General features: G+C 45.7%; 1 protein-coding gene across 1 annotated transcript in view; it reads right to left on the minus strand.

Moving 5' to 3' along the window:
• LOC104359809 (dynein axonemal heavy chain 9) overlaps nucleotides 1-21474 on the minus strand; it is a 105499-nt gene that overhangs the window by 81182 nt on the left and 2843 nt on the right. Inside the window, exons 3-6 of the mRNA XM_042802655.1 lie at nucleotides 16228-16653; nucleotides 13135-13254; nucleotides 2574-2762; nucleotides 1307-1542 (exon numbers count right to left, since the gene is read on the minus strand). Coding sequence (XP_042658589.1) covers nucleotides 1307-1542; nucleotides 2574-2762; nucleotides 13135-13254; nucleotides 16228-16584 — 902 coding nt within the window. The 5' untranslated portion in view covers nucleotides 16585-16653. The remainder of the gene's footprint in view (nucleotides 1-1306; nucleotides 1543-2573; nucleotides 2763-13134; nucleotides 13255-16227; nucleotides 16654-21474) is intronic.

Here is a 21474-nt window from a genome sequence, read left to right on the forward strand (position 1 = left end):
CAGCTGACCCCCAAGCGGCTCAAATGGCCCTTTCCTGTAGGAGTGAGGGGTATGGGTTTAAAGTCTTAAAGCAATTGCAAGCAAAGAAGCACCATTTCCCAGATGATAAAACACGCCCTTATTTACTGTAACAGGACAGCGAATGATGCTTGTAACCAATGGCCCTGAGACATCACAGCAACACACTAAACTCCCCTCTTAGAGTACCTGCCAGCATGGTCTGTGGCCAAGGAGAGAGGGGGAAAAGAGATGCTGCGTTTGCACAGCAAGCAGTAATGACAGCATAGGAATGTTACCGCGTCTATTCCTCTTGTTCCATCCTGGAGGTTTGTATTTAGGTGCCTCCTTTGGGATCCTTACTTTTCCACAGACTGCTTTGAATAACTGCAAGACCTGGTGGCCAGGTTGGCCAGGAAACAGGAATTTGCTCTAAAGGTAAACGACCTGTATTTTCATCCCACACAAGATCAGATCTAGTAACTTCTTGTTATTTACTGTGAGGAAAGCAGAGGAGGCACCAACAAAACAACCTGGGCAACCCCAAGACATCTCCAAATCTACATAAATTTGCAAACACCAAGCTTGGGTCACTCTCACCTGTTGCCAATTCTTTGTTCTGTATTAAAAACCATCATTTCAGCACTCACACTCGAGCAGGGATTTGATTCTTGGTCTGCTCCATCCCAGCTGGGACTCCTCACTAGTGGCTAGGAATAGGTGCAAACTGGGATAGCAGAAGACCGGTCTGTGTGCTAACTGGAGAGAAGAGCCAGGGGCTGAAAAGCCTTCCCATAGAAGATTTCGTTAGATCAGTGCTGTGGTGCTGCAAGGAGAACCTCCTAGCTGGTGCCAGTGTGGGAGCAGAGTTAGCCCAGCTGGTCTTCAGGGCATGGTGACCCTCATGGCAGCTTCACCCTCCGTGCCCAGGCCCTCTCCCTTCTTCCAAGATGTAGGAAGCCCTACTCACCCTCCTGGCTGGAACTGAGTCAGGACACAACACAGAAGATGAGCCCGATGGAGGATGCCATAGTCCTACACATAGCTCAGCCTCCAGCACATAGCTCTCCCCAGTCTCAGTTTCAGAGGAGTTACTATGGTAACTGAGCCAAGCACTACACAGACTCTCTATTTAATGAGAAATCTATCATTTTGGTAATGAATAAGCAGCTACTGCGCAAATATATTTGAGGGTTTTTCTCAATGTAATTGGCTCAGATGGTTGCAGTTAAATATATATACTGCTCATCAAATATGATAGGCAGATAACCGTTAAAATGTATTATTATGTAATAAGGCTGATGTTTACCCCTTCTGCCCAATTCGGATCACTCGGAGGTCTTCACCATACTTTGCTTTAATCCACTTGATACCCTGCAGCTGGGGATCCACCATGAGGGGCCAGCGCTCACAGTTGGTGAGGATGGTGGCATTTTCAGTGGACATCCGATCAGCTGGAAGGCCCTCGTTCTGCCAAGTTGCTACATCAGCATCATCTGTCAGCATGGTCAGAGGATCGAGGGACGGAGTTACAGGGATTGACACCTGGGAGGAAAGGAGAAATGCTTTCTAGTGTATTGGCAAAAAGCAGTGAGTGCGACTTGCAACTCATCTAGAGATGAGCAAGGAAAATATTTCAAGAAAATATTTCAAATTAAAAACTGATGTCAAATTTATCAGTGGCTTCCCACCATACAGGATACTTTTGATCTAGTATTAAGTGTTTCCCAATCCCGTTGTGAATGAACGCAAATTATGCAAGCAACTCAGAGATTTTTGCCTGCAGAGCAGGAAGCATCCCGAAGGGCCAAAGCCCAGCCAAGCAGGCTCAGATCACACACTGCTGTGTTCAAGCTCTCTGAGATGACAGCTTCAAATAATATAATTAACACCCTTTTAAGCCTGTTGTGTTTCAAAACAGCATTAGCAGTTCCAGAAACGCTCCTCTGGCATGGGAGGCCATTTCTGGTTGTGACAACCAGGAAATTATCTGTGCCAGTCTGAGCAGAATGGGCCTTTAATTTCCCATTAGAAATACAGGCACTTCCTTGAAATTTCTAAGCACAGCCAGGACAATTTTGGAACAATATTGCCTCTCTTAACTAAATTTTTGGTTTAGTGTTAAGAAATGCAGACTGAAGTTTTTCCTCCCTCATCCTATGGAACTTGCTAATTTTCTCAGATTTTTGATTTGGGCAACACTGTCCCAACCTTACTTAGAAACTTTTTGGCATTTCACCAGTAACTGGCACCACATCTAGTTACTGTACTGATGTGCAAAAGCTCAATCCTGCAGGAGACCGAGCACTTCCATTTACTGATGTATGAGAGAACCTGTTAAAAATTAGTGAACTATTAAGAAAGTTAGAAGCATAACGGTCTCCATCTGGCCCAACAGCAAGGCATAGGCATGAGTGTGGCCACATCCTGCTCCTCAATCCAACTTGGTGGGGACACCGGCATGAAGCTCATCTGGGGGGGGGGACATCCTCACTTGAGGATTCCCCTGTGGACATCAGAATTTATGGCCATGTTAATTCCAGTAACAACAGCTTTTCAGAGAAATCAGGGCTTACTTCTAGCTGGTGCAAATATGGCTTCCAGATTCCATCCAGGAGGTTTTGACGGTATTTCTTGGTGAAGTAGCCCAGGTAGGAGACGAAGGCTGTAATCAGTAAGACATCTCCACACAAGGTGCTCTGTTGCTGTTTGAAGTCCTTCACGGCTTCAGCCCATCTCACATTCTCAGAGGTGAGTCCCCCAACCTACAATTTCCCAAGTCAAATTGATCATTACAGCAGTTCTTTAAGCAGTATCTCGGAATCTGGCAATGTTCATACCCTGTTCCTGACGTCAACTGTCATTTGCTAAAGTTTAAAACCTGGGGATGGGAAATATTCTATGCAAGCAAAGTTAGCAACTATGCTAACCCCACTGTCCCATTCAGTGAAAGACTGGTATTGCAGTCAAATCTCAGCTGTCTGCTCCACAACTCCTCTAAAATCATCGAGGGAGGATCCATCACTTCCCCAGCAGGAATATACATCAAGATATCTGCACAAGGATTTCTGAAGCAGCCCCATCAGCTGTTAATTGCCTTAATGCCACAGATTCACACCTTGTTACATCCTCTCACATAGAGCATCCTCTCCAATGGCTGCAACCTTCAGCTATTTCATACAATTTATTATTACCCCAGGTAGATGGGATTTTGATCACAATCCCTTTGGGTTTACATATTTCTTTCCGTTAAGGCTCTGTCCAGAAAACACTTCCTCACAGACTTTTTTCATGAGCATCTAATGCACAAACAGTCCAACTGAGGGCTTACCAGCTTTGAAGAGGGCACAGAATTTCCCTGTAAAATAATATATCTCTGCATGCACGAACACCTTCTTTGACTATCAGTAGTTTTTGGGGTACCATTGATCCGTTGTTCCTGAAGTCTTATGATTATAAGAGATATCCTGACCACACACACCATTTTTTTTTTTAACACTGATGACTTTTTTTTAAAAAAAAAAAAAAAAAAAAGGAGAAAACTTCAGCTCTATTAACTGAGAAACACGCTTGGAAATATGAATGGAATGCATCCTTCAGGTTCCCAAGCCAGTAAAACCCAAAACAGTTTTAAGCTGGCCTCATGGATTTGAGGTCAAGAATGCCAAATATTATGGTCAAACTCACAATCATGCTCCTGCTGTCAAGGTGCTCTGGAAACATCCATGTAATATACAGATCCTCTCTACTCACAGGCCTCCATTACCAGGGCCAACGAGCACTTTCTATTTTTCTTCTTCAGTGTACAGCCCACATGAGCTTGGGGTTATTTCTCATCTTTATAATTTATACTAGGAATTCCTCTATATCCTTCTCTTTTATAAATCTCCCCAAATAAGGGATGCTGCAAATGTGACTACTATGAATGACACTGCCTCCTTCATCTAGGTCACTGTTAAATGTTAAATAGGATCAGCTGTGACACAAATCCCTGTGATAAGACTTATGAACACCTCAAATAACTCATTTCCCTAAACTGGGTTATTTTGCCATCTTAAACTGATATGTGGATGCAGGTCCCCAGGATGGGAAAGCACCACCTTCAGATCCTCACTGAATTCCACCGTCACACATTCCAACTTGACCAACTCCCATTTCTGGCAGAATCTTGCCACCTTCTGAATGTTAGAAGCCACCTTCTGATTTCCAACACAAAATTACTCCTGGCCAGTGTACACCATCGGTTCTCATGCGGACACTGTCCTCCAGCTCCAACAGCCCTCCTTTCACCCTCATGTGTACCTCCAGATGCTTTTATAAACAGACACTATTTTCTAGGGAACACGCTGTGCTTGGCAAAGCAAAAGAAGTTGATCTAGTTCACCTCTGAAATACACAACCACAGGAACAGCTCTACCAGGCCAGACCCAAGGTCCACCTCCTTCAGTGTCTTGTCTGCTGACAGCAGCCCTTAGCAGGTGACTCGGGAAGACTATACAGCTGAGCACATGGCAATAGCTCCTGACAGCATCTCCAGCTTCCCACAACCGGAGCTTTAAGGACCTTCTGAAACAGAGTTTAGATCTTTGTGCTTAGTAGCCACTGATGATTTTTTTTTCCTTCATGACTGAGTCTAAACTGCTCTGGATACCTTCTGGCATCCACAGCATGCTGTGGCCAGGAGATACACAGTTTAGCTATGCTTTCTATAAAAAAAAAACACACATCCTTTGATGTGTTTCCCAAATTTTTCAGTTTCTAAAACTTGTTTGCACAGTGGAAAAACAGCAATCATGCTTGCATCACCTTCTCCATACCACTCAGGATTTCAAGCCCTTGATACTCCTTCTGCTGTCTCCTTTTGAGGTTGAAGAGCTTTAGCCTATTCAGTAATTCCTCACACAGAAGCATTTTGATTGTCCCTGCAATCTTTATCTTTACTGAATGATGTAATCTTTATTATCCGGTTTCTTTTCATTGTTACCTTCTCTGCACCATTTCCCATTCTACTACATCCTTTGAGGTACAGCAGAGTGGGCAGAGGTACAGCTGAGCATTCAAGATTTATTTAGAATGTATTTATATAGCAAGATTGTGATTTCTCTCTGCTTTGTTCTCTCTTCTTTTCCTAATAAACCCTAACATTCAATTTTGGCTTGGGTTTTGGGTTTGTTGAAGCTTTTTTTTGCCTCTGGGAGCACAGAGCTCACATACTCACAGCACTCTTAATTCCATTATTTCATTTCTGAATTATAATAACTATCTCAGCATCACTCATGTGAAGTAAAAACTCTTTTTTCCAATATACATTACTTTACATTTATCTACCTGGCATTTCATAACTCTATCACTTGATATCATTTTCACAATTCTTTATAGGTAGTGTCCATCATTACTGTAGTCAGAATACTGAGAAACTGTGCAACCTGCTTACACACCATCTTGTCCACATTGCTTATGATTATACTAATGAACACAAGAGCTAACAGACACCTGCAAAAATACCTCTGACGGCCTTTCTGCCTTAATAAATCTGCTCCTCTGAACCAGTGAAAACTGCCTTCTGGGCACTCTGACTCCTTCCAAGAGAAGAAATAGAGGCCGCAGGTTTTCTTTGCCCCATTCAACCTCAGAGGTGTCCCTAAACCTGTTCCAGCTGAGTTACTCTTTCATGAATGTGAACCATACTACCACAAAGCTGCAGAAGTTTCCCCAGTGCCTTTTGCTCATCTCAGCATGTGCCGATATTCCCTCAGCCTTGCTAGAAAGCCCACTCTTGATATGACGAGGACCACATCTGCCTTCCTTAGGTCTACACAGTGTGCAGGGCAAAGCCTGAATAAATATATTCAAGTGGTCCTCACTGGTTGCTGGCAATGTGCTCCTGGTTTAGAGACAACCAACCTGTTACAAATTCATAGTTACATGTCTGCATCTCGTATTACTGAATTTCATCCCATTCCTGTGGTTCTCATATCCAGACCATACAACTATTTCAACTACAGTCATGCTTCCTCTTCATCTGTGGGAATTCCCATTTTTATGTTCCCAGTCTTATAGATCTGTTTTATTGTGTATATGCACATCCATTAAAGCGAAGCATTTGAAGGCTGGAAAATACCAGGGAGAAGGCAGCATAAGATACACCTGCCCTGTTCCTCCTCTTTTCTGGGCATTTGCTGGAGTCCAGACAGTCCCCAGTCTCAGCTCACATCTCTGTTCTTACATAATACTACTTGTTGAAAAAGAAGCAAAGCACTACTTTTAAGTTATGGTTACTCTTAAGGATCATACCTAAATTTTCCTTAATCACAACTCCAGTAAGAGTGCATAGAAGTCCACTTCCTCCATCTTTCCTTTGTAGTTTTTATAGATGAAGTACCTACAGGTCTTCCCAACAGTGTTTTTGAGGTCAATTTTCATACTACTCCATAGCCTCTAAAACCAAGAAGTCTTTATTGATCTGATTTTCCTAATACTTTTAAAGTGTTTACATACTCCTAACTAATTTTTTGAGGTTATTTTTTATCCACTTAGGTCCTAAAGGTCTTTTCTTCTCCTTTTCTTTGGTCACACACTACTACCAGTGTTAGCATCTCAAAGAAATCCTACGTGCCTTCCACCTCAGATCCTAGAAGTCATTGGAATTCATTTTATTTAGAAAGTAGCAAATTAAAAGCCATCTCATTTGATTACTTTTAGCTCTCTGATAATGAGGGATAGTGAGCAATCATTCCCTATTCACCTTCTGCATACCATTCATGATTTTACAGGCTTCTGTCACATCCTTCCCCCCTACACTGCCTCTTTTCCAAAATGAAAAGTCCTAATCTATTTCCTCTCCACACATGGAAGAAGCTATATACTTTGTTGTAGCTTTTCTAAGTCACCTACAGCCTCCTGAGGTGGGGTCATCCGACTGTGTTCAGCATTCAAGATGTAGGCACTGATAGATCTAATACAATGGCTGTTTAACTTCTGCTTCCTGATTTTTTCCTACCAATTACTAATATTCAATTTACCTTTCTTCCTCCAGTCAAGTACCACACTGCTGTTTCTGAGAACTCTCTGTAATGACTCCAAGAGCTCTTCTGAGTGATAATAGTGCAATTAAGACCTATCAATGTAAATACATGATTATAGTTCGTTTTCCCTGCATGCATTATTTTGCATTTGCCATCACTAAATTTCATCTGCCACATTAGCACATATCCACTCACAAATACCATCCATGAGCCATCCTCCTTTTTCTAATGTACAAATCCCTAGACATTCCCTGGTCCCTGTCCCTTGGATCCGGAAGCATCTTCCCTAGGTCGTCTAAAGTTCATGAGATGCCAAACTAAAATCAAGGCACTGTAAAAGTTCGGCTTGCCTTCATCCCCCTGGTTCATTTTTCAATCCAAAGCAACACTATCTGTGTTCAGTTAGGTGTATGCTTCATAAAGCCTCAAATGTGTTTATTTCAAAGTCTGGGGACTTCTTTCTGCCCACAGTCACATAGGTGACACGTCTTGGACATCAAATAAATTGCACATCAGTAAGGGCTATCAGTAAGGGCTATCAGGATCTAGCCCTAGATCAAAGCCAGGGATGACACAGGACACTGTGTGCACTGCACAACAGTAAGCTGGGATGCGAGTAGTTCCCTGCATACACTGCAAGAGTGATCCATTTTCGACAGCAGTAGTAGCTAGCTGTGTGCTTTCTAACCAGGTCTTTAAAAACAGCCAGTGGAACTGGCACTGATTTAACTTGTTCTTGTCTGCATTTACAGCTGGCTGTGCCCGGTGCTCCCTCCGCCACGCCGCCTGCGAGCAGCCCCCCCCCCAGCAGCTCTGCCCTGAAGCCGCCCAAGGAGCACAGCGCTTCAAGGAACCCAGCAAAGTCTCAATTCAAAATGCTCCCAGGCCAGGGGGTGGGGAGAAAATGTAACTAACGCGGCCTGGGAGGCAATGTCCCTGCTCCTCCAGCACTTCTCTCCATCTTATGGCAAGTATGATGAGATTTCACCTCTAAATAAAAACTCTTCTAAGAGAATGGATTCTCTGTTAAATCACATATCCCAGCTGCAGGCAGACAGTTGATTTCCCAGGGACTGAGTGCTTCTCTCTTCCTCTCCCAACAAGTAGCACTGAACTGGAATAAGTTCTACCAGCAGAAGCAACTGTGGCCTTGACCAGGTTTTTAAATCATCCCTGACCCTAATATTTTCCAGTTTTCTATATGATCCACAGAAATCAGCAACCCCTGATAATGGTGCATCGCCATGTGCTGCAGCACCCTGGCAGCATGAGAAGCCAGTTACCTTTTTCTCTTCACAACTGAGCTGGCAGCAGTCACATTCTCCCCCGTTAAAGCTCCAAACAGGGGCCCAAGGGGGTGAACATTCAGGGATTTCAATTCCAGGCGTGAGTTTGAGCCAACAGCTTGTGCTCCTCTCCCCTGTGAAATGACAGCTAGCTTCTGGATTTAGTCTGGATGATTTTACCTGTCAGTGGCTAACGCTGCCTGCAGGTCCCGAGGCTTAATTCACTCCAGGAGCAGGATGGCACAGACCTGCAACTGTCTGTACAACGCATTTCTGGCTGCGTTGTAAAGAATTCCATGCAAGTGGGAAGTTGGAGCCCTCAGTGTGGCAGCAAGAGATCTAACCCTTGCAGTAAACTAACCACCACTCCGAGCCTCAGGCTGGAAAGCTGAAGGTGACAGTCCCTCCATCTCCACTCCAGTCCCACGTCCAGCCACGGACAGCCTCTGCAGGGAGCACTGCCTGGGCAGCTCACGCACTACTAAGGGGGCTGCGATGTCTTTCCATCTTTTCCACTGTTTTTGTGGCAGATCTGGGTAGAGTTAAGAGGGCTGGGAGCGAGGGAGCAGAAAAGAGATAATTTATGAGCCTATCTGCAGCGTTAGGAGAGCTCCAAGCATCACCCAAATCTCTTTCCAAACCTTTGCATTTGGAGATACGGCAGCAGCAGACACTGAACAGAACAGGTATCTGGGTTTTTTTCCCTTGTTTGCTGTTGTACCTTTTTTTTAGACTGTACATGGTTTGGAGCAACAGGAGACTCTCAATGTTTTTGGTTTTGGTTTTTTTTTTGGATGTGTGTACATGTGTATATTTGTCTCTCAGCAAGCCATAGACAAAACCAGAATGCAAACAACCCCACTTCATCCTTCTTTGTTTTATAAAATCCCAGGGTTGACACTGGCTTCCCCAAGCTCTCAGCCTCTTATCTGTTATCAATGCTTGTAACTATCAGGCTGAAAACTCTACCCAGCACAAGTGTGGCAGATGATGTTTACCAGAGCTACAGATCAATAATAAACATGCTGATTTTTTTCTAGAAGAATCCAGGGCATTACCTAGCACTCATCTTCCTCACCACTGCAAAGCCTGTCCCAGTCATATGATGCTTCACTTTTGTATGATCCTAGATGTAGGAATAGCAATTTGCTTCCACCTGGCTCGGCTTTTTCTCTAATGATGAAAGAAAAGGGTGTTTCAACCATGGGGCAAGCGTGTCCTGGCAGCAGCCAGGGTGGTAGAAGAAGACAACATTGCCAGACTATGGAGAAAATAATGTTTAGCCTGTCTCATCTACACACATAACAGATACAGCCTGGGGAAGCTCTCCATGCTTTCAAACTCAGAGCAAAAATGCTTTCCAGTCTCCCTGGACATCACCTGAGTGAGCACAGGAGGACATGACTCATCATGCTCCCCCCTATGGCAATGCACCATACTTGAGCAGATGCCCAAACTCAATCTAAAGGAAAATGGCTTATAAACCTCAGCAAGCACTGGCAGGGCTGAAAAATAACAATCATATTCAAAGTAGAAAGCCTATACCTGAGTGATGTCCTTTATCTGCCCCCAAAAATCAAACCGCTCTCCGCCACCCAGTTCTCTTGATGCACAGATCAGGCTGCACACTAACGCAGCCTCCTTTTCCAGTTCTCAGTTTGCTTCAGTGAGAGACCTGAAACCATCACCAAAACATTCTCATTTTAAGTATATATAAGAGACTGAAATAACTATAGGGGTGGCCAACACGACCCACTGGTGACCAGGCAGAGCTGCACCTGGTTTCTCCCGTTCACGTAACACCAAATAAGAGCTGGGTGGGAAAAGCACTTCATGCATCACCGCTTCATAATTGCTTTAATGGTTTCAAGACTTCAAAGTTTCCTGCTGTGGTTCTCCTGAAGCCTGGACAGGGAAAGGTTTCCTTCCAAAACTGGTCACCAGTGCACCCCAAGCATTTCAAGAGGAAAGAAACAGGGAGGCTTTGAAGCTAAGGCAAGTAAACTGCTATACAAAATAAATCATCAAAACTGTGCCTAAACAATGAAAAACACGCTAAGGTATTTAACAATTAAGGATATTGTCCATCTCCAGCAAAGCACATGAACAAGTACTGCTTTTAAGCAGGTGCTGACCCTGAGCATGTGAACAGTCCCGGGTAACGAGAAAGGTAAAGAACATGGTTACAAGCAAATATGTTCCTATTGTTTCACTGAGATTATATCGCCCATGAGAAAAATCTCAGTGCTATCAGACTACAGACTAGTGCATACATCACTGCAAAAACAGCAACTGCAACAAAAGGAAGTTTTTCTAAAACTCTATTCCTATGTCTTATCTTGATTTCAGAATCAAAATACTTTAATTTAAAGAAAATTATAAAGCTTAAAAAATCATGTAGGATCACACATCACAAGTGACAACCTATCTTATTAAAACATTTACTTGTTTTGTTTTACAAGGACAATTGTGTTAGTATAGCTAAGCCAAAAAAAACCACCCCACCAAAATTCCACTATTTTTCCTTTTCACAATATCACAGTTGTACCTGAATGAAGACTCATGACTTAAGCCAAGAATTCACATGCTCAGCATGCAGCTTTAAGAAATCTTGTTCTGTTTTACAGTGGTACTAATCGAGGTGAAATTAAGCTGTATTCGGTGTAACGCATACATTTACACACACATATATATTTATATGAAAAGAACTGAAGCCATCATTTCTATGTTTGGGTTTTTTTTTTATTAAACATTTTCTTCTTCTATTTTGTGTTTACTGACTCCTACGTGAGCCACTATCTACCTCCACATCACATGTTAAACAGGGTTTTGTTGGGCTATGAAAAGACACAGGGCAATACTCACCCTGCAAAAACTCCCCAGAAACATAAACAGCTCTTTCAAATGAAAAAGCTACTTTCCTGTCTTAATTAAAGGTTTTGGAAGCATTCAGTGAGATTTAACCTGAAGAATATGAAAGCATAGAACTCCTTTGGTGGTTGCATAAGAGAGAGCTATATCAATACAGGAAAGGACTTACCTGCTGTTTGTCTTTGACCCCTTATAGTTGAGTGTATCACAGTCCTGACTGCATTTGTCTGCAAAGTAGCTGCCTGTGCTACACCAGTGCTGCACTCTGTTTTCCAAAGGAGGCATGCAGACATTAAAGATTAAAGTTTTTTTAGAAGTTTCCCAGTACCTAAGCATGCAGCAGGTGAGCCACACAGTTCTTGGGAGCATTTGGATGCCCCACTAAATGTATCCTTTTTCATGTGCCCATGGAAACCTACCTAAAATCTAAGCATCTCTAAAAATCCAGGCTAAAGCAATTTGCTGTAGGTTGCCTAAGAAGTTTTGAGAGTAGGAAATGGAGAAAAATTGAGAACCGAGCACAACTCTCCGTGTCTCAAGCAAAAAGCTTAACCATTTGGCTATCTTTCTCTTCTCTATATACACTAGGAGAAATACTAATATATACTTTGCATACAAATTGCAGCCCAACACAGCCATGGGCTGGTAAAACAAGAAGAGAGACCTACATCCAAGCATCACTTTTAGAAATGGCTCTGTATTCTGACTTAACTGCCACCAGCCCCATCAGCAGAAGCAGCTTCAACAAGACAGGCTGAGACCAAACTCCATCCCTGAATACGTGCAGAGTGGACAGGACTCTCTCCTGGAGATACAGGTACAGCCTCTTGGTAGAGTGGTTTGAACACAGCACCTCCACGGCTCCTGGAAAGAAGGGCAGCGCAGCAGTATGTATTTCAGTGCTGCTACAAGACCAGGCTGCATGGTCACAAGGACGGGGCCATGCATTTCAGCAAGTTTTGCCAGGTCTCAGGTAGGAGCCACGTGCTAAGCTGTGCACAACCCAAGCCCAAAACATGGCTCGACAGGCACTTCACACACCAAGAGCTGCAGCAGAAACAATGTGGGAGTGCAGTGCCGAAGTCTGTACTCAGAGAAGCCAGTACTGCTACCTGCATCTCCTCTGCAGGCACAGTGAGTCAGATGTTTTAAAAGCATGAGACAGCTGGGGCTCTCCGCCGAGACATCCATGTTCCTGTGCTAGCGGGTGAGCTTCAGTCAGCAGAGCCAGCTGCTGGAACCAGCTCCAGCCCCTCTGCCTGCCAGGCCAGCACTCGAGCACAGAACCATCTCCTGCAGCCCTGTTTCCTTGCTTGGAGGAGGAACGGGCTCCCTCCAAGCTACCAGGCAGTGCAGAAGCCAAAACAGAGAGCATTAAGGGTGACTGCAGCACTGGATGTGAGCTGGGGCTCCAGCTAACAGGACAGCGTGAACAGAAGCCATTATCTCTCAGTTGCTTGTCTGTGAAGCACTGCCAAGGGCATCGCCCCTGTAGAGGACAAGGAGGCTGCATGTTTTGAAGCTACAACAGACTGTGATGCATACCGATGGACTGATAACAGGGACATGCACTGCTTTTTTAGAGCTTTTCACTATTAACTTTTTGTCATTTCAAAACCTGCAAAGCTACCACCATATTCCCGCCTTTGTTTTTATGATAGGATTTTTGAGTCATACAGTTTTGGCCCATCAGTACTTGCTCATGTGTTCAAGTAACAAAAAGGAGATGAGAGCTGTGAGGAGAGTATAGCCAGTCTCTTTAAATACGAGCAGTGCCTACCCTGATGGATGAAAACAGCCAGTTTCAGTTTTTCCTTACTGGAACTTGCTGCAGTGCAGGAAATGTATTCCAAAAAAATTAGAGGATGTAATGTACTGTGTGCACATGGTTTGCCTCTCAGCAGCACCTGATACCTCCCATTCATGCCATCAGAGTTGCATCTGCTGACACTCACCAGTCGATTTGCAAGAGCGATGGTACACGCTGTAGCTTCAGCTTCTTGCTGACATTTGAGTTTGTCTGAAGTGGCCTTCTCAAACTTGGCTGTGAGCTTTCCCAGGTTCTCGTTGAGGCGCTGCACATGAAAAAAAAAAAAGGAGGAAATAAGAGCACGGTTTTAAGGAAAAACCTTCTCCAGAGATGCTTCACCCTGTGGGCAGGGCTGGCCATGCTCCACCACAATTCAGCGCGCCCAGGCTGGCTCCCAGGGTGAGCCCCTACACACAGTGCTGAGGCATCAGCAGCCCGCGTGCAGCAGCAAAGCGACGCGCTAGTTGATGTGCTTGTAACTCATATCCTCGGCACAGGGCAGAGACAAAGAACACACAAAACTAATTTATTTGGGGCTCTGCCCTGGTGTGAATTTAAACTGGGAAAGAGGTATTTACGGCCAAGTACAGATGAGCAGTGCTATGGCTGAGCAATAGGCAGATAAGAAAACAGAATTTTATTTCCCCTGATGCTGCAGCCCCCTTGGTCTCAGTCCAGTCCCTGAGGCTCTGCTGATTCACCGAGTTGTGCTCAAATCCCCAAGGGGCCTCTTGAGCAGCTGGAGGTATGCTTGAACCATCTCCGAGCCACACCTCCCACACCTTGCTCCTAGAAGGGAATATAACAAATACATCAATAAAACTGTTCTGCTCCTAAAGCCACCAGAGCATGTGCTGTGGGACATTCCTGCAGAGGAGCCCGACCAGCACTAGGTGGGACCATCTCACATGCAGGTTGGCTGCAAAGTGTTTCTGGGCTCAGAAGGGACAGAAACAGCCCAAACCACCTGGAGAATGAACAAACAAACAAACCAAAAAAAGAACCCTTGACTTGGCCAGATCTGTTCACACTCTGGTCTAAAACAAATCAGCAGCTCCCATGAGTACTTGGAGCATTTAACTTCTGATAAGAGAAGTAATAATTGATTTTAACTGCACCCAATGCAAACCTCTTAAGGCTAAACAGCTTGTAAATCACTTTAACACTGTTTGAGCTACACACTAGAAACAAACCCAAAAAAGGAAAAGGATTATATTAGGGATAGCTGAAGCTCTCCTGGATACTGGAAAACACAAAGCAGTTTCTCCTTGACCTGTCTTGGTATTGGTAACACAAAAATTTCTGTCTCTGCATGCATATGAATGTATGTGCATACATACACTCATATTTACAAAATCCCATTACACAAGCACGATCTGATAAATTAGTATCTAAGAGCTAATGAAGAACAGATCAAACCTGCAGCACCCCACCAGACACACTCTACAGTATCACACAAATATATCTGTGTGTAAATGTGAATATATGTCCTGCTTCTACATCTACCCTCCCTAGATTCGTAGCAACTTTATTTCCCAGGCAGAAAAAGGAGAGGGAAAGGTACTTAGTATTTCTGACAATCAGAAGAGTCTCATTTATTACTAAAAATGGGTATGTGACAGCTTGGGCCCCGGTTGTGAGCAGGTATGAATCAGCCTCACATCAGTGAAGTGATTCAAGATATCCCAGCTTGATAAAGCAGGGATATACCTCCACATCCGCCCCCACACTGAGCAGGGTATCATTACCCATCTGCAGAGGGAAAAACTCACCTAAACCAGTCAGTTTTGTAAGTGCCTGCCAGTGGAGCACCAGTGATCTCATCAAAGATTGACATTTTCTTTAACAAAATCCCACTTCTTGAAAAAAGATAAAGAAACAAATAAAAGCTTGGGCATTAAAAGCTTTGGAAAGAACAGCATAAAGGGATGAAAAAAAGATTTCCAGCACTGTATTTCATATCTGAGATGGGAAAATTAGAGGCTAAAGACCTCTAAATCTATCCCTGCTTCAGGTGCTGTGCCCATGCGCCTTTCAACTGCATCAGGAAGAGGCCACTGAAGAGCTCTGGATATTTTTTTTTATATTTCTAGTTAAAAAGCGGAGTAAACACTTTAAGAATAGTAAGCCCTAGGAGACGTCAAAAGAGTAATGTATTTTCTAACGTGAAGATGTGCCGGTGGGAGAGAGGAGCACTCGGGTGAGCGCAGCTGGAGGGCCTGTGCTGCGCCGCTCCGGGTGTCTCAAAGACACTTAGAGAACTCTGTCAGCCCGGCTGCCAACACGCCCTGGTCACTAAAGGGGGTCCTGCATGAACTGCGGTGTCAGTACGAAAGCACAGCCACAGAGGATCCTTCGCTCACGAAGAGGGATCCCAGATCCACAGCGCCTTATAAAAAGGCAGGGTTTGGAGCACAGGCGGTGGCTGCCTGCCCTGGAGGCACCCCCAGAGCAGCGAGTGCCGGGTCGCTGCGCCGCCGTCCGAGGGACGGGCTGGTGGGGTCCCCGGGGCTGGCTTCCACACTTTGCTGTTAGCGGCTACGGGCCAGGGAGAGGGGAGGGAGCAGAGAACAGCAGTGTGTCTTTTAGCACAGAGATAAATTTCCACAGGAAAAGGAGAAAGGCTAGAAGCTACTCTCTGTAGAAACGCACTTTTAATCACACAGTAATTTCTGCCATTCAGTGATTTTTTTTTTTTTTTTTTGAAGTAGAAAAAATTTAACTAAGGTTAATGCACAAGATATGCCGACAGCGAGCAGTGCCAGGACAAATTAATAGGCTCCTACATGAGCAGTCGTTATCCTGTAAAACACGGCCGTCGCCAGGGACCGAGCATGGGGAGCCGGCCTAGCACAGCTCTGTGATACCAGCACTCCCGATCAGCCCCCGCTTCCTCTTCCCTGCCCCTGTGCAGCACACCGGGAACATACTGGTCTGAGATAATGAGTTTTCTGAGGTTCCATGAGTAGTGGTAAATTACATTTTAAAAATTAGATAGGAATAATAAGAATTAATAATTATTCTTCCTCTTAAGGTGTAAGCAAGCCTGGAGAAGAACAGATGAAATGCAGAAAGCAGCAATAAAAGGGACAGAAAAGACTACAGTCTACTGAATCCCTGGATTCCCACCCTGCCCTTAAAAACCCACGAGTGCATTGAAGCGGCTTTCTCCAAAGCGGAGGATTTCTCCCTCAGCAGTGACAAGCGTGATGAGTCCCACCACAGGGCAGGCACTTACGGCAATTTTGGCCTTGATGCTGGCCAGCTTGTCCTGGGCAGCCGCCAGCTCCGCGTTGGCTTTGCTCAGAGCCTGCCGCTTCGGCTCCACGTCGCAGTGCACCTCGTGGAACCGCACGATGTTCACCACCCAGGAGCAGAGGCCGGCCGCGGCGTAGGACTTGGTGGTCACGAATTCGGGTTTAAACTTGGGATCTTGCAAATAGGGCTGAAGAGCTTTGAGGCAGTTCTCGTGGATATTCTCTTTATCAAACTTGATCAAGGAGTCCAGGAAGCCGTCCACCCTGGCCATGGCGGCTTTCGCTGCTTTCCAGCTCCGGTCCTTGGGAATCTTTCCTCCTGGGGCCATCAGCACCATCACGGCTGCAGTGACATTGCTGACAGCTGAAGGTGGTGACCCAAAGGACCTGAGCTCTGTCAGATTCTTCTGAAAAGTGGAAAACAAAGTTGTTAGACAAAAATGAATGGGCTTTCTTTTTACTTTGCCACTAACAGACTCAGGCTCCCAAGCTATCAATCTGATAAATTGGATTTCTCTCAGCCTGTACATCACTGCCTTTAAATCACCACTGTGCATGCTCACAGCACATGTGCTCGATTCCCTGCATCCAGCTCCTTATATCCCACCCGGGACCAGCACAGCACCGTGTTCCTCCCCAGATTCCCACCCTTTCCCTGCTGCCAGCCCTGCTGCCTGGGAGAGCAGGAGGTTTTCTGCCCTCTCAGGTCAGGATAAGGAAAAAAGGAAACCTTTCCAAATAACAACCTCTACAAATAGCCCCCAGCCACTCTAGAACTTCCTTGCAGAGCTTCCCTTTATGCTTAACTACTCCCTGTGCCAGACACCCATGCATTAAGGTCTTGTTGAATTCTTTGTGTGCACCCACGTTTCCACGGGGCCATCATCCAGCCCAAATGGAGGCACTTCAACCAAGCACCATCAGCATGAGAGCAGTCATCGGGTGAACAGGGTGTCCCCCCGTGAGAATCAGCTAATGATGGGGACACCCTTGACCAACGGGGAGTTCCCAACTCCTCCACTACCAATATAGGTACTGTCCCTATATTGGTAATATTAGGGATAATATTAGGGATATAGAATCCCTAATATTAAGTGGGATGAATCTTAACCTCAGCAAAAAAAGCTGAATTATGAAGAAAGCATGCATTTCCTAGCACACTTGCAACTGTGACAACAATGCAATGCTGAGGGATTGATCTGCTGACACCTAAAATCCTCTCTCCATGTACGTGCGAGCTAGGTTTTGCGTAGGAAAAACAAGGGCAGGTAAATCAGCCGTTCTTGGATGACATGTTGTTGTCAAAACAAGGATAAGGGCTGTCTGAATGCCAGTTTAAGAAAAATCTATAAACTTCTGTCAGTTCCTGTTTCTACCACTTTTGAATTGTTTCTAATCTATATTCACTGATATTCTGCTTCTTTCTGTTTCTGTCCATGGAAGCAAGGTGGCATGGTCTGGTACTCTGGAGCATCCACTTCTGCTATGAATCTGTTCTTAAATGTGTCTTTGCTTGCTTTTAGTTTTTGTTAATAGTCAAGCTGTTAGAGACAGGCTCTTGGGAGCTGTGTGTATTTCCAGTGTAAAATTTCTCTAACTGACATTCCCAATGACCTGAAACCCACCGTGAGCACAGACGAGCACCCCGGCCTGCTCTCCTCTGTCCTGAGCACCCTGCACAGCTCGGCCAGGAGCAGCACGAACTACGTGGCCTGTCCCCAGCCCCGCGTGTGCCAGGGGCTGGTGCCCGGGTGGCTGGGGGGGCTCTGGCAAAGCAGCCCGTGTTTAACAGCCTGCATCTCAGTGGAAACGCGATGCTGAGCCGGAACCCTTGCTTTTTCCCTAGGAGGTGAGCCCTGCCATGACATGATAGGAACGGTGACACTACTACCCTAAATGGGAGGGAGGATGATGCTGTCCTGGCCGGGAGATTGAGGAAGCCCTGGGCAGCACGGGGCGGCCGTTTTCACTGCACACCATGAGAGTCTCTGGCACCGCAGGAGGAGGAATAGCTAGGTCCATGCTGAGTGCCATGTTGATGCACGGGGGTGCCAGGTAAAAGGAGCTCTGCCCGTTTCCCTCGTGCATCAATCAGCTGTATTTTAACAAAGCACTCTGAATTCTTCTTCTGCACACCAGAGTAGCTCTGGGATGGAAACCAGGCAGGACACTGACACTGAGTGCCACTTGTGTCAGGAACACCGACAGCTACGGCATCTTCAAATGCCTCTGGGCTGCCTCCAGAGGATATTCCTTGCAGGCAATTGGATAGGAAGTTTGTTGCTTTTGATATTATCACTGTCTTCTGCTCACTGTAACCTGTACAGAGACTGAGCAGCACCGGCCAAGTACCATCCTCCTTTCCAAGGGGGCAGAGGCTGCTCAGCTGTCTCTGCAGGACAGCTGCTGCTCCTCTTGGAAAGCGCTTTGTGCCAAGCAGAGACCCACGGGCAGGGGAAGGCAGTCCCAGAGTCCGGTGCTAAGACCTCCCCATTCCCACCCCCCTCAAAAGGATGAGGATGCCGAAACATCAGATGCACTGAACCCCATGTCCTGCAGTCCTTGGGGCCCAGGGAATGCAGGTCCTGAGAAAGGGCCCAGGCACACTCATAAGGCGAGCAAACTGAACTGTAAGAAGTAAAATGGCACTTTTGTCTCTAAAGGCTGATTTCCTGAGTTTTGAAACACACTATCAGGTGGTCGGGGTCTGAATTTTTTATTTTGCAGCTATTCCATGATGGGTGTATCGTAATCCACGTCATTCACCATGGGCCATATAATAATTACTTTCATTATTTAAAAATATATATATATTACATATAATTATCTTGTATATGTATATAATTACTGCTTTTTAACACCTTAAATAGCTTCTCAGTTTGCCGCAGGCACTCACACTGCCACCAAATCCCACAAAAGGCATTAACACCAAAGCAGGAGACACAAATGGCTGCAGCAGTTCCCCCAGTGCAGCCACTGCCCAGCCAAAGCTGGGCTGAGCCAGCCTGCGATTGCTTCTTGGCTCAAACAGAAAAAAGGAAAAGGAAAGTTTAAATTGTGAGGGAACACACAGAGAGCTAAATCTTGCTGAAGGCCAGCTGAGCTGGCCTACCCCCTCCAGAGAGAAGCGTGGCTACGGATGGTTTTGAAGGCACCAAAGAGGATTATTTAAGGCACCAAAAAGATTATCCTCCCACCACAAAAAAAGGAGTAGAAATGAAGTCAGGTTTAGGTTGCACCTGATGAGAAGGTAACGTGCATACTGATACACTGATCAGGTGAAATATTTTTAGTTTTGCTGGAATAATTTGCATCCCAGTAAAATAACATGCACTTGTTACTTGCAACTACCATTGCTTGGGAAGTGTCTCGTGTGCGGGCACTGCTCTGACTGCAGCAATGAATGAAGAACAGCGACTTTGGTTTAATGGGGGTAAGGCACTGCACACAGCAGCAAGGCAGGAGGGGATGGGAAACCATCTGGCTGGAAACCCGTGGGGCTATGTGGGCCCAGCAGTGCCTGCCCCAGGACACCTGCCACACAGCCCTGGGGAATTCAAACGGGCTGCTGCTGCTGCTGCTCTGCTCCTGCTCCTCTGTGCCGCTTTCCTCCTCTCCTTCAGCTGCAAATCTCACGCGGGATCTCTGGCCTCCCAGAAAAGGCTGACCCCTTGGGTTAGTGCCCTGTTAATCCTGGAAATGGTAAAAAAACCTACCCTGGCCCATTCTCTTGTGCAAACCTCAGATGGTCTCTGCAGAATGCCACCCAGAGCCCGGGTGCCAGCCTGGTTCCCACAGTGACACACGGCTTCGGAGCAGCTGTCCCATCCAGGCGAGTCAGGCATTTCTCAAAACCCACCCCAGCAAGGGCAACTGGCTGCCTGCTGGCCAGCCCCACTCATCCTCTGCCTGGGATTATTGCAAAGGCATCCCCTGTCGCTTCCCTCTCTACACAGCCTATCTGAAAAAAGATACAAGTCTGAATGGACACAGCTGCTCTTTTTTCAAACTAGCAGGTGACACTGGCACAGAAATGTCCATGTATCCACATATTTACTGAGCTCCGTGGGAGCTGACTATATATATTTATTACTGCATTATACTCAACAGCCTTTCTCACTGTTTTCCCTATTAATGCTGCATATATATAACAGTGCTGTCCAAATTACATGACAGGTAATTGGGGAGAAACTATATACACACACATAAATTTTGCTGATTAGTCATGTCAGCAAGCAGGTCAAGCTCTTTGATGCATCTCTGATCAGAAGGTAAGGGAGGCCGTGCTTTCCAGTGCTCTGCTACTGCTGCTTTACAGGTCCCTAGAGAAAATCCCGGCACCTCCCTAATCCTTGCCTAATGAGATATTCTACAGCTCCAACACAAAACTAAAACTTATGAAGAGACAAATATTTTCCCTCTGTACAGCCCTTTCCCTTCCAGGAACAAGAGACAAAGCAACACATCTCTGCAGCAAAGCCACATGCATCCCGAAAGCTAATCAAACAGAAAACCTATTCCTGATGACATGAAGTTGCTTTCGTCTCCCCCAACAGGGCTATGATTAAGCCATGGTTTGAGGCATGATTGAGCCGTGCCTTGCTGTGATCATGGGAATAACTCATTTTCTAGCTGCATCTGGTGTGCGGTCCCTGCTCTGCCCTGGGTGCAGCGGGAGGTGGCTGCTGCAGGATGCTGCAGGAACTGCAGACCAAGATAAATTGTAGCTACATGTCCCTGGGGCACATCTCAAGTTGCCGGATTCCAAATGGGAACTCCCTGAGCACCTTTGGAGGAAGAATTTTCCAAGGTACCAAAAGTCTTTCCCAAAACAATTAGTTAATCTCCGGCAGTCAGAGCAGTCCTTATCTCCTGGTTATACATCTCCCCAGTTGCATCTTCCTTCGGAGTCACCTTGTCTGTGGCAATGTATGGCTCTACTGAGAGGTCACCGTGCACTTGGTACCCAGCTTCCCACCACCCCCAACAGTGTCCTGCCCAACCCAAACACAGTGCTGAAGAACAAGGCCCTCTCCCCATCCAAGAAGCCCAATCCTAAATAAACACAAACATGGAATGAGACTTCTGTTCCAGAACTTCTTAAACTGAAAGCCACACCATGAGCGCACTTGTGGAGCCAAGCTGTATGTATCAGACATTGAGCATCACACTCAGCAAGTCCTGAGGAATGTCTTGGACAAAGAGAGGACAAGGCAAATCCCACCTCA

Source organism: Tyto alba, unplaced genomic scaffold (genome assembly GCF_018691265.1).
Source record: "Tyto alba isolate M040663 unplaced genomic scaffold, T.alba_DEE_v4.0 Super-Scaffold_39, whole genome shotgun sequence".
Classification (NCBI taxonomy): domain Eukaryota; kingdom Metazoa; phylum Chordata; class Aves; order Strigiformes; family Tytonidae; genus Tyto; species Tyto alba.